At 41.0% G+C, this 17,309-nt stretch overlaps 1 protein-coding gene across 1 annotated transcript; it reads left to right on the forward strand.

The window, feature by feature from the left end:
- Positions 1 to 12,367: 12,367 nt before the first annotated feature.
- LOC143534291 (peroxidase 12-like) lies at positions 12,368 to 16,115 on the forward strand. Its single transcript, XM_077028809.1, has 3 exons — positions 12,368 to 12,649; positions 15,064 to 15,258; positions 15,344 to 16,115. The coding sequence occupies exons 1-3, from the start codon at positions 12,395 to 12,397 to the stop codon at positions 15,962 to 15,964; spliced, it is 1,071 nt and encodes a 356-aa protein (XP_076884924.1). The 5' UTR covers positions 12,368 to 12,394; the 3' UTR covers positions 15,965 to 16,115.
- Positions 16,116 to 17,309: the final 1,194 nt, after the last annotated feature.

Here is a 17,309-nt window from a genome sequence, read left to right on the forward strand (position 1 = left end):
TTATCATATGTAAAACCAAAAAACCGGAACGTTATTGATGCAAATTTTGTTAGTATCGGCTGCACAAACATAACTTCGTAAACACGAATTTGTAAGAAAAAAAACATATTTAAAAGGCGCAATCGTCGAAGCGTGGATATATCACATGTGATGACGGGATACTTTTAAATCATGATAAAACTTTCGATCATTGTAAAACCAACTATAAGAAATACGAAAGCAAAGTAAAAAAAAATAGTTTAACCGACAAATAAAACATGTAAAACCGACACTTACCCAAGTTTAAAGTTTAAAATATTGTTTGTTAAATTTTTTTAATTAGTTTAAAAAAAAGTAAGTAAAGGTAAGGGGGGAGGAATCCTCCTTTTAATATATATAATAATAGGATATAAGTTAATTATAGAGTCATAACATGTAAATCAAAAAGAAAATAGTGTGATGCTCGCACTTTTTTACAAAAGTTCCTGAGTTTATACAATGCGTGCGTGCGTGCGTGCGTGCGTGTGTATGATTGAATTTTTAAACTTAGATGAATAAATATAACATGTTCTTTTAATATTGATAACACGTTTATGATTTATGCTTGTGCTTTCCCTGTTATAAAAGTAGTACATGAACCGAATAATTAAAGGTCAAAATGAATAAGGTAACCAAGATCTAAATCATATATATTGGTCAAAAGAGTAAGTTTCTTTTGTTGAAGCTACTAAACATCTAGAATGAGCATCTACAAAACTTTATTAAATACCAAAATTCAAAGAGAAGAAAAAAGATATTAGCTTTTCTTTTTTTAGACTTGAATTTAAAACTAAGGTGGGAAGTTAAGTTCAATATCATATGAAAGCTCCACCTACTTGTGATGCCAAATTTAGGTCAATCAAAAGGGACGGTAGTAGCTTATCTAAGGGAAATGTGTAGTTTCTTAGTTGTGAAAGAATGGAAATTTGTTTTGAAATAAACATGTAGTATATTTTCCGTTTGTAATACTTCGAATTTTTGTTTTAAGTATATTTTCCGTTTGTAATACTTCGAATTTTTGTTTTAAGTAAATGGCTCAAGTAACTCATGTATTAAGAGAAGAAAGTAAGATGAGTTAAAAGAGTGTTTGTGTCATGTTCGACAAGATTTTGATTTATGTTACAAGAACATACTGATGAGATTATAGTTTTGTTAGAGGACTTGATGTTATCATCATCATCATCATCTGAAGAGGTAGGTCCCAGCAGAGCCCAGTTGGACCCGCAAGACTCACCTCAAAGAGAGACGTCTGCGCAGTTGAACCCGCAAGACTCACCTTCAACAGGGACGTCTGCGCAAAGGCTAAACTCGCAACTCACCTTGAAGAGACGTCTGCGCAGAAACCAACTGGATCCGCAGGACCCACCATGCTCAGAGACGTGACGTCCTTACGCGCAGTACGCAAGCTGTTCCCGCAGGAAAAGCCTCCCAATGGTGAAGTACCCCGCCTGTTCCCGCATCTGCGGATACAAGCCATCAGGGAAGGCTACCTGCGCAGCAAGGCTACACGCACAAGGCACTTAACTCTTAAATAATTCAGTAATGTCACCTGAAGGAGTGAGCAAGCCGGGAACACTCCCGCACAAAGCCGGGAACACTCCCGCACAAATGAGCCAGTCCGTACGATACTGGAGGATCTTGTGTACTGTACCTGACGAGGTATGGACAAAAGATCTGACCAAAGATACGACAGCTCACTGACAACAGTATGACGAGCAGCACGCTCTTGTACTGTATGTCACTATCAGCCGCTGCCTACTCACCAACCTGTCGGAGGACGTGCATAGCCTGCAGTTGGTGGAACAGGAATAGTACACAGCCGGCCTGGTCACTATCAGCCGCTGCCTACCCACCAACCACCAGCATGGCACGTGCGTAGCCCACAGTTGGCAGAACAGGAATACTATTCAGCCGGCTGTACCTGCTTGGAAACCTACCTTCGGCTATAAATACTCCAACACCTTGGAATGGTATGGACACATTACATTACATTACCTTATCACATCTTATCTTTTCTAGCAATCTTTTAATATACACTTATATTCAAGAGCAATCTAGTCTGATTCTCACGCCGGAGGGTGGTCACAAGGAGGTACCCCCCCCCCCCTTCTAAGTGACGAGCTCACGGTGTCTGTTTTGTAGGTCACCAGAAGAACCATCTTTGCCGGACATAACCCCTCGTGGGAAACATCTATTTAACCCCCAGATTATCCGTAATCTGCCCGGGGTCAATTAGTGTTTCTTCATTGGCGCCATCCGTGCATAAAAGCTAGAACTAATTCTCAGTTTTTTTCAAAACCTCCGAAAAGATGGTTAACGTTACTCAGGTCCCCAGGCCAGGGAGTAACCAGGAAATCCCGGTAACCACAACCCCAGCTACTGGGAGGAACACCGGCGAGCACACAAATTTTACGAACACTACCCCGGTTACTCAAACCGGGGCAAGTGCAGTAAATTTTACGAACACTAACCCGGTTACCCGAGCCGGGGCAAGTGCAGTAAACAATCCTCCCCTGGGATTCATTGATACCCAGGTGGAAAGACAACAAACGAGGCCCCCCCGCCAAACTCTTGAACAAGTTAAAGCGTGGGCGGAAAAACGTCAAAGGGAATTCCAAGCTGAGTTGGATGAACGCTTACGTTCACTCCAGCAGGCTGACGAATTCGGAAGCACTCGACAACAGCTCAACATGAGCAATGAGTGCGAGTACTTGGACGATGATTCGGAGGAATCCGACACTGACGTAAACCCTCGCCATAGGGCGAAAGGGAAGCGTAAGGAAACGGACTTCCAACCGAGAAGGAATTTTGGAGAAACCTTCAAACCAAAAAACGCGGGTGGAAACCCACGTGACTTCTCTAAAACCTTCAGACCAACCGCTGCAAATGCGGGAACCTCCAAGTTTGCAAGGGACATTGCGGAAGCAATCGCCCCAAGAAGTGCCAAACAGATGTCCAACATCGGCACTTATGATGGTATATCTGACCCAGACGATCATTTGAACAGATTCTTAGCGGGGGCAACCGTCAGCAACTGGACGGAACCCACGTGGTGTTATATGTTACAGATGACGCTGGTTGGAGCAGCCAGAGCGTGGTTCGACCGTCTACCGGTCCACCACATCTACGATTGGGCAGACTTCCAACAGAAGTTTAGCCAACACTTCAGCCAACAAAGAAAATATACCGAAGAGCAATGGACAATCCTCAATTGCATTCGAGAGGAAGATGAATCTTTGCTAGACTTCATCACTCGCTTCAACTCAAAGAAGCTAAGTCTGGGTAGTATTAGCGAAGATCTTGTTCGCGCTGCTTTCATCCAGGGCGCGAAAGACCCAGAGCTCATCCGCACCTTAACGGGTAAAGATGGCATGCCATCCACATGGGATGCCATCATGACAGCAGCTAAACGCTTCGCGGAAACGGAAAAGCAACTGGGTAGAGATCTTCCCCAAAGCACAAACCTTTACACCCAGAAAACAAGAGAAAACAATGTCCTTACCGCCCGACTAAACAAAAAGAGGAAGCTAGGCATTTGACAGTCAAGGGTAAACTTTGACACCTCATCCGGCTCGCACCCTCGGTTAGGCGGAAAGGATAACATGCCGTCGTCAAACCGGAACTCCAGATGGACGCCACTCACCAAAAGCGTCACCGAGATATTCGACACCGAGAGACTCCCATGGCCAAAGGTTCCAATAATCCGAGAGCGTCATAACGCTGATCAGAGCAAATTCTGTGACTTCCACAGGACAAGAGGCCACAACACCGAGGAATGCGTAGACTTGAAGGACATCGTCGAAGCATTTGTCAGAGATGGGACGCTCACGCACCTCGTGGCGTAATGAACGCTGAGCAGGCTAATGCGTGTAGAACCCCAGTTGGGGAAAACACGAATACAACTGCAGCTTCAATGTCGGAGACTACATACTGCGTAAACAACGAGATTCCGAACCAAGTGCATATCGGCTCGAAAGGCTCGATGACACTCCCAAGAACATGGAAGGGAGCTCAATTACACAGTCTGCATGTAGATCAATTCCAAACTTGTAAAAGAAAAGGCCCAGAGCCACTTCTAATGGAAATGATTCTCCTTATCACATTGACGCTGATAATCTTACATTTATACTTATGAACTTTCCACACTGATATGCCGGTCTTCACCGCATACATAAGTGGGGAAGTCGTTGCATGTGGAAGGCGGCAAAACCCGCATAAACACAAAAACGGCCAACCTTCACGCAGGTCAGTTATAGGTAAAGTTGGGTCAACCCACTAAATGAAAGTGCCGGTCCTACCCGCACAAATCACGATTGAGGAAACCGAACTAACCTGTTGACAACCGCGCGTCGAACGGTTAATTTATTCAAAACACTGATATGTCGGTCTTCACCGCATACATAAGTGGGGAAGTAAGTCGTTGCGTGTGGAAGGCGGCAAAACCCGCATAAACACAAAAAACGGCCAACCTTCACGCAGGTCAGTTATAGGTAAAGTTGGGTCATCCCACTAAATGAAAGTGCCGGTCCTACCCGCACAAATCATGATAGAGGAAACCGAACTAACCTATTGACAACCGCGCGTCGAACGGTTAATTTATTCAAAACACTGATATGCCGGTATTCACCGCATAAATAAGTGTGAAAAGAAGTCATTGCGTGTGGAAGGCGGCAAAACCCGCATAAACACAAAAAACGGCAAGAATTTCTAAGGAAAAGATGAGGAAAACCTTCACGCAGGTCAGTCATAGGTAAAGTTTGGTTATCCTACTAAATGCAAGTGATGGTCTTACCCGCACAATCATGATAGAGGAAACTGAACATTAACCTATTGACAACCGCGCGTCGAACGGTTAACTTATTCAGAACCCTTAGAAAATATCTTCAAGGAAAAAATGAGGAAAACCTCCACGCAGGTCAGATATAGGTAAAGTTTAGCCATCCTACTAAGTGCAAGTGACGGTCTTACCCGCACAATCACGAAAGAGGAAGCAAAACTTTAACCTATTTTCTGCCACGTTGATAGGTTAACTTATTCAAAGTACTTAAGAAATTGCTAAGTTAAACTAGAGTTGCACAAGCGAATCATATATTGTTTATGCGGCAAAACAAGTGCCAAATTAAACTTTAATATGCATGAGCAAGTCGTATAACGTTTATAAAGCAAGAGTGACGGTCCTACCCGCACAAAGGATTTACATTCCATAAAAATTCAAGTATTACAAGAATGGCCGGGTATCTACCCGCCTACAAGAGTGTAAATCTATACAAAAACATAAACCTATCCTAACAGTGGGAAGGGATCTAAAGGTTCAAGCTTCAGGACCACTCCCTCCAAACCCACTTGTACCCGCACCATCAGTTGGCTGTGGCGGTTCAAGGAAGGTCTTGAGAATGGTTAACCCATCATCAGCAGCAGCAAACAAGTGCCAAATTAAACTTTAATATGCATGAGCAAGTCGTATAACGTTTATAAACCTATCCTAACAGTGGGAAGGGATCTAAAGGTTCAAGCTTCAGGACCACTCCCTCCAAACCCACTTGTACCCGCACCATCAGTTGGCTGTGGCGGTTCAAGGAAGGTCTTGAGAATGGTTAACCCATCATCAGCAGCAGCAACTTCGTTCACCTTCTCCACCACTGGATGCGGGAAGGCAGCATACTGGTTCACTGCTTGGTCATAAGCAGCTTCAGTATCCACATCATATAAAGGGAAGTTGGAAGGCGGGATGCCCTTCTCAACGAACCCTAGACCAAGCAGGAAGCCAGCCTTTTCCCCATCCTCATGAGAAGCGTTGAGGGCTGCGCTCATGGCATCGTCATATGATGTGTCCGTGAAGAGCCGATGCACAACCTACAAGAAAAAATACTAGTATCAAAACCTTTTCTTAGTACAAAGAAAAGCGTAAAGACGTTATGAAGCTAAGCCTACCTGCGACAACGCTTCTCGTAGAAGCCATTCCTTGGTAACCAGAGCCTCCTGGAGGGCAGCTTGAGCTTGGTTACGGGCGCGTTCGGCTTCACTTTTGTTAAGGTTGGCAAGCAACACTTCTTTAGCCGCAGCCTCTTCGACGCCCTTTAGCTTACGCTCAGTATGGTCAAGCACGCCCCTCTGGTCCATGATCTCTCGGAGCTTCTTGGCGTCTTCCATGGCCAAGGCATCATGAGCCTGTTGGAGCCTCTCTAGTTTGGCTTTAAGTTCCTCATTCTCGAGGCGTAGAGGCTCAGCACAGCTTCAGCCTTGGTGGCCCTCTCAGTTGCGTTCCGTGCAGTTTCCTTAGCCAGCCGAAGCTGTTCGTTAACAGCTTGGGCAGCCTTGGAACGGGCCTCGAGACGGGCCTGAACTTCAACCTCGAGGGCCTTGAAGGCCTTCTCCTTCTCCGCAGCAACAGCGGAGAGCCTCCTGTTCTCCTCTCAGACAGCCCGCGCCTGAGCTACTTCTTGGATACGAGCTGCCTTTAACTTGTCGTTTTCACGACAAAGCAGCTCGACGCGCGGCTGCATCCGAGCTAGGAGAATCCGGAGCTCATTTGTCAGCCTACCCTCCTGGTAGCTTGACATTGCTTCCCCCAGCGCCCCACTTGGGGCGGCGTGGCGCGCCCACTCGACGCAGTCCACAGCCGTCCGAAGGGTAGTTCCCCGGCGGATGTTCCACCGCGGAACAAACACCTCAATCGAATCCGACACTGCAAAAACAAAAAGCAGTTAGGAAAAGATGATGAAAAAAAAAACATAACAGGCCAAAATAACCCTACGCACCTGTAGGATCGACGACAGGCCTGTAGCCGCCAAACCCATCACCCGAACCTAACGGATATCCATCCAAGAGGTCAGGCAGATGGGAAGGAGGCAGAGATTGGCTAGACGCCGCAACCCCTGACATACCTGAAGGACCGGCCGTAGTCGCCGGCGCCGGAGGAGGCATGGCGGAGGCCGCCGTGGTAGAGACCAACGGAGGTGAACTCACAACCGCGGTCGTCGCTGCGGAAGAGACCACAGAAAAACTCACCGCCGGCTCAGTGAAAGAATCAGTGAATATGGCACTGAAAACCGGCGGAAACGTCGTCACAGTTGGAGCAGTTGCCTCAACCGAGTGAGCAACTGAACCAACTGAAGCAGGCGCAGCCGCCTGGGTCATCGCCTCGGGTAGGTTGACCAAACCTACCATCATGGGTCCGGAGGTGCTCCTCCCCGCTCCACCATGGAATGCGGTAGCATCCACGCCTACACGAAGACAAGATATATAAGTATAATGGCGGAAAGATATGAAGTTAAAAGTGAAGGAAGTTTGTACTTTCGAGTCCTCTTGAGCTTGAAGGTACGAACAGACGGGGACGAACCCGATGGAACCGGCCTCTTTACGCCGGTCACCGTCGCTGTACTGGGCTGCCCAGAGGTGACAGCCGTCTTAACCTCCGGAGCAGTGATCTCAACACCACCAGGGTTCCCCGCCACCTCCTCGCTTTCGGTCTCTGAGTCAGACCGATTCACCGGATCGGCAGTGGAGGCAACCTCCGCCTTCCCCTTCCCGCCAGCAACCTTCTTCCTCCTCACGAAGAATGGACCATCTGCGGATTCCTCATCAGAAGATGACAAGATTAGAGGAATTCCAGCAGAGGTTTGAGCATTGACAGGTCGAGGGTTAAACAACTCCTTACCTGGCCGTGTGGCGCTTAGAATCGGGTGGCCTGGCGGGTAGACCTCCACGAACCGATCCGCCGTTTGCTCAAGGATGGACAACTCGTTCTCATCTAGAGCACGAGTACCCATCCGAGCAGGACCATCACTCTCCCGCGGCTGCAGGAGAGACTGCAAGTCGTTTCCCTCTGAAAACAAAAAGAAAAAACGGTTAGAGCAAAAACCCTAAATTAACGGATAATATGAAGCATACCGTAAGGGACAGAGTTCAAACCGTATTCGAGGACGATGGGAATCTGTAACGCCTCCTTCCACACCCGGCTCATCCCGAGCATCACCATCCCGGACTCCGCAAAGTGGTAAACCGGAGATTGGATCTGGGAAATCTTGGCAAACCATTCTGCCTCCTGGTAGTTGGAGGCGTGAAGGCTAGGGAGTGCTCTCCCGTTCTTGAATGTCATCGCAATAGGGACGACACGGGCAGAGATGTAAAAGAACTCCCGCTTCCAAGACCGAAGACTGCGCTCGGTAGCACAAATCTTCAAACCCTTGATCCGGGTGACCAAGGTATACCACCCCTGGATGCACCTCCAGGAATAGAAGGTCATAAGGCAGTCAACATGGGGCTCCACACCCAGAATGAGACACACCCACTCGAAATGGCAGATCTTGGCGATCGTCATTGGGTGTACCTCAGTCAGATGCACACCGTGTCTATCCAGAACACGGTATACAAACTTCGTCAATGGGAACCTGAGATTCCCATAGACGAAGAATGCAGCGTACACCCCTATCTTGCCCTTGGGGGCATCGTACACCGTCTGATGAGGTGCAGGAAACTCAGGCTCGAAAGGCTCGAGCATGAACTTCCTGACGACGTACTGATAGAGGTCGGCCGGAAGAGCACACTGGCACTCGCCAGCAGTACTCTTGTCATCCTTGTCCGACGTGGACGACGGATTCTCGACATACACGTTAGACTCCTCGGCGGTAGCCTCAAGATCATGAACAGAAGACATGTTTTGGATGTAAAGAAGAACGATTTCAGGAGAATGCTCGACAGAAAAGTTAGAGTATTCGCCGGAAATCGTTTAGAAGAAGAAGAGAGGTGAAACTGTGAGTTGAGATGCAACCTCTCTTCCCTTTATATACTCATCGCAATGAATGCGATGAATTTAATGCGGAAGAGAGAGGAAAACGCTGGTGCAATGAAACTATGACACGTGGAAAAAGCAAGCTGGCAACAGCTGTTGACACGACGCGTGCCGTAAACTTCGCGGCCACGCGCCCGAAAACTCGCGCCCACGCGCCTGAAAAAGCGTCTGGAATGACCATATACCGTCACGTCGTCATAACTTCCTGCACGTCCTGACACTGCTAGAAGAAACCGTCGGACGACGTTTCAACAGTTTGGACTGTTCTTATCCTTTCACCAACTCTTCGAATTTCAAAAAGATTCAAAAAGATTCAAAAGTAAGCGGGACTATACCCCTTACCTTGGCAACCAAGTAACTATAAGACATTAGCTAGACACGTCAACATCCGACCCATTTCTCATTTACGAACCCACCGACGGGTCCAATATCAAACTTGTATCAGTATCAGTTTATTGTGATGCTACACTTAATTTTTATTTGGATACTTCTAAGAGAAGACAAGGGACATGGAATAATATTATGTTGTGAAATAACATGTAATACCAATGACCAAAAATTTCTGTATACCGGTAGGAAACTATTACAACGTTTTATTGAAATGTCATAACTCTTCGCGAAACAATGTGTGTTTTGTAGTTAATCTATTTGGACGACCGTTTTAGAAACCTACGTTCAATGGGGGGTTTCGCACTTTAGAACCCCTGGCTCAATGATGCAAGAGATTGAGAATAGCCTTGTAAAAGCAATATTGTACTTCTCACCTACCGACGTTATTTACTTTTATTTTTATCTTTATTCGTAACTTAATTCCACCTAGTTTAGGGGTTGTTTGATATACTCTTTACTAGAGATGAGATCTATACCGTACCGGTATCGACCGATCCCGATACCGGTCCCGAAAATCGTAAATCTTTTGGTATCAGTACCGGGACAGTACCGATACTGAAGGTAGAAAAACCGGGAAATATCAGTACCGGTACCGATACTCAAAACTTTGTTACCGATTCGGTACTGACGGTACCAAATCGGTATTGGTACCGGTACCAATCGGTACCAATACCGGATTTGTTCATCCCTACTCTTAACAGTCATTAAGAGGTTACCTCTTAATGGTCATAACCTCTTAGGGGGTGTTTGGGATTCCTTATTTTGCCTTCTTATAACTTTTCATTAAGTTAATAAGTTATAAAAGTGTAACTTATTAAAACTTTTCCTCTCACAATATAAGCAATCCCAAACACCTTATTACTTTTCAAAAAGTTAATAAGTTATAAGTTGGCGAAAATAAGCAATCCCAAACACCCCCTTAATGATTAAGTCTGAATGGTCAAGAGGTAACAATTAAGAGGTAACCTTTTAACCATTCAGACTTAAGAATATCTCTTAACTATTAAGAGGTTATCATTTATCAACCATTAAAATGCAACATCTTAATTATTGTTAAAAGGCTACCATATGACATTAAATCACCAACATGAAAATTCATGCTAAATTGATGTAAAAAAAACTTCAAATCAGTTTCTTCAACAATATCTCCAGCCGCCTGAATCGAATTAGTGAACAAAACATGAGTTTTGTTAAAGTCTCATGTTTAACATGGTTTTCTTAAAAGTTAAAACAATGTTTAATATTTACTCCAGGAACTATTTCTCGTAATAAAAAGGTTAGCGAGAAAAAAAGGGAAAATTCTTAAAATGATCATTTTAGGATAGAGAAACTGAAAAATAACCCTAAATTTCAACTTATTCCCAAAATAGCCTATCACATTTGGACTGAGGAGACGAGATCTGAAAAAAATCCTCCGGCCAATAAAGTTATGACAAGTGTCAAAATCCGATGGGTTTTTCAAAAATATTGAGGGACCGGTCCATATTTCCTATTAAAAGTTCTTTAAATTAAACAGTCTTTTCCGATGGTCATTTAATGTTTCCTAACGGGTCCCCACAACTTCCAAAACATGGGAAAATGTGTCTTCAAATTTAGTCTTTCAAGACGCACTTAGGGTGAATTTGTACCAAGAAGACGAGTTTGTAATTTATTTCTTATGTGTTTAAATTTAGTCTAGACCTTAAAAATTTATTTATATTCCGTCTATACTGACAATATAGTTTGAGATTCCGTCTACTCCGACATGATCATCCAAAGAATATACATGAGTTATCTACATCATCTTCCACTTCATACCACCCTAAACCATCCTCTCATACCACTCTAAACCTTATCTTCCATGGATTTTGATAATGTTGTTGGTTGTTATGGTGGTAATTGGCAAACCGGTAATGGAAGGTATGATTATGTTCCAATAAACTGTAAACGGGGAGGTGTTAGTCTTGCTTCAAGAGTTAGAATTTGATGAAAATATGTGAATGAATGAGGATTAATGAAGATGATAGATATAATGTAAATATGGACGGACAAGTAAGAATATACTAAATACTCGTCTCCTTCGTACAAATTTAAAAGATTCGTGTCTTGAAAGTCAAATTTCTAATGCACATTTTTCCATGAGTTCAAAATATATAGGGTCGAGATAAGAAACTTAAAAAACCCGTCTGTCAAGACAACTTTTAATATTAACATTTTGTGAAGATATGGACGGATACCTCAATATTTTCAAAAATATGATCCTCTTAGTTCAAATTTTTCAAGTAAGTGTCTTGAAAGACAAAGTTTAATGGCACATTTTTTCATGAGTTTAAAATATATAGGGTCGAGATAAGAAACTTAAATAACCCGTCTGGCAAAACAACTTTTTAATTTTAAGATTTTGTGAAGAATATAGACGGGTATCTCAATATTTTCAAAAATATCATCCCCTTAGTTCAAAATTTTCAAGCAAGTGTCTTGAAAAACAAAATTTAATGGCACTTTTTTCCATGAGTTCAAAATATATAGGGTCGAGATAAGAAACTTAAATAACCCGTCTGGCAAGAACGCTTTGGAATATAAATTTTAGTTCAAAAATATGAAGGGATGCCTCAATATTTATAAATTTATGATCTTCTTGGTACAAATTCACCCTAAATGCGTCTTAAAAGACTGAATTTGAAGACAGATTTTCCCATGTTTTTGGAAGTTGTGGGGACCCGTTAGGAAACATTAAAAGACCGTCGGAAAAGGCTGTTTAATTTCAAGAAATTTTACTAGGAAATATGGACTGGTCCCCCAATATTTTCGAAAAATCCGTCGGATTTTGACACTTGTCAGAATTTTATTGGCCGGAGGATTTTTTTCAGATCTCGTCTCCCCAGTCCAATTTGATGGGCTATTTTGAAAATATATTGAAATTTAGGGTTATTTTTCAGTTTCTCTCTCTAAAAAATAACTATTTTGAGAAATAAAAATTTCAAATAGTTGTAATATTTTCAAATAGTTATTAACACTATTACACTCACAACTCAAAAGTGTGCAGAATATAATATACATTAAAAAAAAAATGGCAAGACGACTATATTATTGCAGTGCAAAATATAAACAAAAATATATAAAACATGGAATATGCTTACAACCATATATATATGGCTATAAATAAAACATGTTAAAACAACCCATAGAGAGATAAGAGCCAATTAGATAGTAGCCATGGCCATGGCTATTTTCTTCAAAGCTTCAAGCATACCAACACTCATTTTTCTATTATTATTATCATGTAACCTTATCATAATATCAGATGCTCAAAGGCCTGCGCCTGCACCGGGGCTGTCGTATACATTCTACCAGACTACATGCCCTCGGCTTGAATCGATTATACGACAAAACCTTCAAACGGTTTTTGCTTCTGATATTGGCCAGGCTGCTGGCTTGCTTAGACTTCACTTCCATGATTGCTTCGTACAAGTACGTTTGTTTTTCTTTTTGTTAATAATTTAATTATGGCATTTTTGGAACATAATTCTTGTTAGTGTGCCGAATTCTAAAGTCTATTGGAGTACAACATTAAATACTAGGGTTGAAAACATCAGTAGTCGTGAGTCAAGCGGTGGATGGGAACTAGCGTTTAATAGGGATTAACATAAATCGAGATTAATAAATGATTATCGGTGTCTAGTGAAGATTTTTACAAGCATGATTTTGATTTTTGAGTTGAAAAAAAAATTGTTGCAAATTATATTTATAATAATAAAAAAAATTGTTGTTGAAAGAAATTATTTGAGTTGAGAAGTTGAGATCTACATAAAAAACTAATTAGCCCTTTTCATACTATTATTGCAAATTATATTTTTATAATAATAATTGGATGATTACTTACACACCTTCCAATTGTATTTGTGGTCCGATTCCAACTAGCCTCTGTTTGACCATTTGTTAGATTTATTTTTTCTAATTTTAGTACTCCTTTCTCTATCCGCCCTCTTTTGTAATTTTGTATTAATATTAAGTAAAAAAAATTATTTAAATTATGTGCAAAGAATAAAAATTACTAATTAATCCATGTTATAGTTTATTTTATAATTGATATTAGTTGTTAAAGAAAAATAATTTCAAATCCGATATTTCTTAGTTAAGCATTAGTTTCATAGAAACATCCAAACGATTTACAATGAAGTGGCAGGTAAGTGGGCAACAAGCTGCGCCGCAACCTCCTTTTGGATAGCAAACCCAATCCGACTAAAAACAAAGATTCTTATGGGCTGATACGTTACTATACACAACTTTCTGAACCCTATTCAAAAGGTCCACGGCATCCGGAGCTAAGAAACCAAAAGTGTCAAAGGCGAAGGGGATAAACACGTGTTGATTCTCCAAACAAGCTCTCTCGTGTTTAGCAACCTTGCCCGATGCCGCCTTCAATGCTGCCTGGCCTGCTACAAATCCAGTGTCCCTAATCCCAACAAGAGGGGACACTCCTGTGAGGTCGACACAAGCGTGTTTTCCCCTACCCACCCAAAAACAAGTATATCGGCCGGTCGTAATGTAGATCTTCCTTCTTGAGGATCCGTAAGAAAGTTTACGGGGGCTTCCTTTTTAGCCGATATTCTGGCTCGTTTAAGAACATCGCATAGAACATCCCTCATCAAATCATGTATGTACTTAAACCCAGACAACTCTTTGCAGTAAATTGTAAACATGATCGATTCTAGAAAATAGGAAGCTATCTATTTTTTTTGGGAAGCTATTAGTATATATCAAATAATATTTATTAATAGTAACTTATGTTAACATATCTCTTTAGTCTATAAAGATAGACAAATCGCTTTTAAAACAATACATTCACGAGTAATGATATATACACAATTTATTTTAGCACAATTTGTCTTAATAGTATATATGCACAATTTAGTTTATGATTTTTATTTATCTATTTTCATGTTCTCATATTTATCTTTGGCTTTATTCATGCCATCTAGATACTTATGTTATAATACTTGAGCTTTAGGCATAAGAATATACTTTTAGTTAATTGGTTCATTGTTCTAATATCAGTTATTTATTTGACTAATTAAATAAGTTATGTCGATTTTGTATGCTTTATCTTTGTCCAATATTACGCAACTAGATACATCTCAATAATAAAGGAATCTAAATGGGAGAAGAGAGATAAACTTATAGAGAAATGATTTAGCAGAGTAAAAGACTTTTAATGAATACTTGTTCATGGATATGGGCAATTAGATGAATGTCAATTGTGAGTTTAGTACATATCATATCATTAATATTAATTTATCTAATAATTTTAATAAATTGTTGTTATTTCCACAAAAGTATATACACTAATACCATAATAAGTAGTTTGATGTTAACAATCAACCTAAGACACTTATTGGTCCGGTGTTGTTATAACTTAGAATGCTACTTGTTAGTACTACTACTACTACTACTACTACTACATTAATATACCAGTGTGTGCAAGTTTTTGACGTAGAAAACACTTGCAAGCAATTTATAAATATAGATTTTTATAAGAGATTGGAGGTTGAGATGATGACACGTGGAAGTACATGTTACCTTAGATCAACTTGAAAAGTCACACCTTGACCCCCCATAATAAATATGGATAATAACTAAGGTTCAGTGTTTGATTGAAGAGAAACATTGGTGAATTATTTTTTTTTACCCTACAAAATTCTTCTTACGAAAAGATATATTTAACTGTTGAAATTTAAAAATAGATTTTTTATTGATTACCATAGTCCATAACAAGAAAATAACATTTTAAGTACTCAATTAGAGTCAAATCTTAAAGTCGTATATATACGTAGAAAAATATTACATGTTACTTGACTTAATTAGCATATGGTTAATTATGTTAGGGTTGTGATGGTTCGGTGTTGCTGGATGGTTCAGCTAGCGGACCAAGTGAAAAAGATGCACCACCAAACTTGACCTTAAGAGCACAAGCATTTGCCATCATTGAAAATCTTCGTAGGCTTGTTCACAATGCGTGTAACCGAACCGTCTCATGTTCTGATATCACTGCTCTGGCTGCTCGTGACGCGGTATTCTTGGTAAGATATTAGTGTCACTTTTTATATACTACACATAATATACGAGTATAACGTACGTTTTACTAATAATTTGTTCATGATGTAGTCGGGTGGTCCTAACTATAGCATACCATTAGGAAGGCGTGACGGACTCACCTTCGCTACAAGAAACGCCACCCTAGCCAACCTTCCTCCACCGTCAGCAAACACGACTTTCTTATTGAACTCCCTTGGCCAAAAGGGGTTCACTCCCACCGATGTTGTAGCGCTCTCTGGAGGCCACACCATCGGGATATCCCATTGTACCTCTTTCACCCCTAGGCTCTACCCATCCCGAGATCCAACCATGGACCAAACCTTCTTCAACAACCTAAGAACAACTTGCCCAACCGCAAACTCCACAAACACCACCTTCATGGACATTCGGTCCCCTAATGTGTTCGACAATAAATATTATGTTGACCTCATGAACCGCCAAACGCTTTTCACCTCAGACCAAGACTTGTACACAGACAGCAGGACTCGAACCATAGTCACAAACTTTGCGGTTAACCAAACACTCTTTTTTGATAACTTTATTAATGCAATGATAAAGATGGGACAATTGAGTGTGTTGACTGGCACACAAGGGGAGATACGTTCAAATTGCTCGCGTATAAACTCAAACGACTTGTTTATGTTTCCCGACATGGAAAACGATCAAGACGAGAAGGTGGCATCGTATTAGGCTACGTGCTATTGTGTTTATGAATCACTTCGTCGAAATAATATGCTAGATCTCGTGAAACGATGTACGTTTATGAGTGATTGTGTATTTGTGTTTGCATATGTACTGTTGCTATATGTGAATATTTAGTGTCTTGTGGGCCTGTGGCCTTAAATAAATGGTACGAGGTCTTTTTCTATGGTCAGTTTTGGGCTCATTAGACACGTTTCTGGCCCATTTAAAAGTTCATGTTTGGGCCAAGCTTCGAATGAATGAATGGTAGTATTATTGTATAGTCTTATACTACACCGTAAATTACACTGTACTATGTATACTACTGTAGAATAATGAAAACCCCGTGAGTTTAATGTTTTATTAATCAATTATATATAAGGTTACAAGAGATAAATACAACGAAACATAATAATATACAATCTCCTAATTATATTTTTTATAAAAATATTAACGTTTGAAAAGACTATAGTCGTTTAAAAATCATGGGTGAGAAGTTAGTTTACAACTTAAATTTAAAACATAGTATGGTTAAAGATGAGGGACCAAACTTGTAAGTTGAATGAATTGTGTTTAAAAGACAAGTTTCCCCTTACTAGCACATGCACCTCATGCTTTTAGTGTTGTAAATTACTTAAAAATGGGTGTCTTAATTTGCTCTTGTTTGATGTATTATTGTATTATATATAGTATAGATACATAACGCTTAAAACATAAGTGTGACAGTTGTGCCTCACACTTGAAGAAAAGTGTGATTATTGAACAAAAATCACACCAATTTCTTTTACAAATATAGTACAAAACATATTCATTAGCCTACACAAAACTTTCCCAATATATAACCTTTGGTTTTCCATGGCAGATATTTGAGGTTGAGCAAGGTATGGTGGCGAGTGATGTTAGTGAGGGTTCTAGCAGCGGCGATGACAGTGGTGTTCGTGTTGGTGGGGGGGGGGGGTTGTTTCCAGAAGCAATTAAGGGTGTACGGAGTCGTAGGCGCCCTCCTAGTTTATGCATTTTAAACATATGTAGATAGAATTATATCTAACCAACAAAAAGTTCTTCAAACTATAGCAAACACTATGAGATCAACCTTTGATCACCATCATCTCAGGAAGTTGTGGACAACAACAATTACATGCATGATTTGACTTTGCTCGGTCAAAGTATGAAACTAGTGGATTACGTGCATCTAGCTTCACTCCAAATAGCGAGACTATGACCAAAGATATAAACACAAACACGCAATGAACATCTCATAATTTAATTTGCGTGATTGTTAGCTAGTGTGTAACTCATGTTTACTTAAACTTCTATGTTAGCATTAATGAAAATAATCTTTATGAAATTAAAC

The sequence above is a fragment of the Bidens hawaiensis genome, unplaced genomic scaffold (assembly GCF_021521415.1).
Source record: "Bidens hawaiensis isolate Kalapana, Puna unplaced genomic scaffold, B.hawaiensis_p1.1 tig00010126_1, whole genome shotgun sequence".
NCBI classification, from domain to species: domain Eukaryota; kingdom Viridiplantae; phylum Streptophyta; class Magnoliopsida; order Asterales; family Asteraceae; genus Bidens; species Bidens hawaiensis.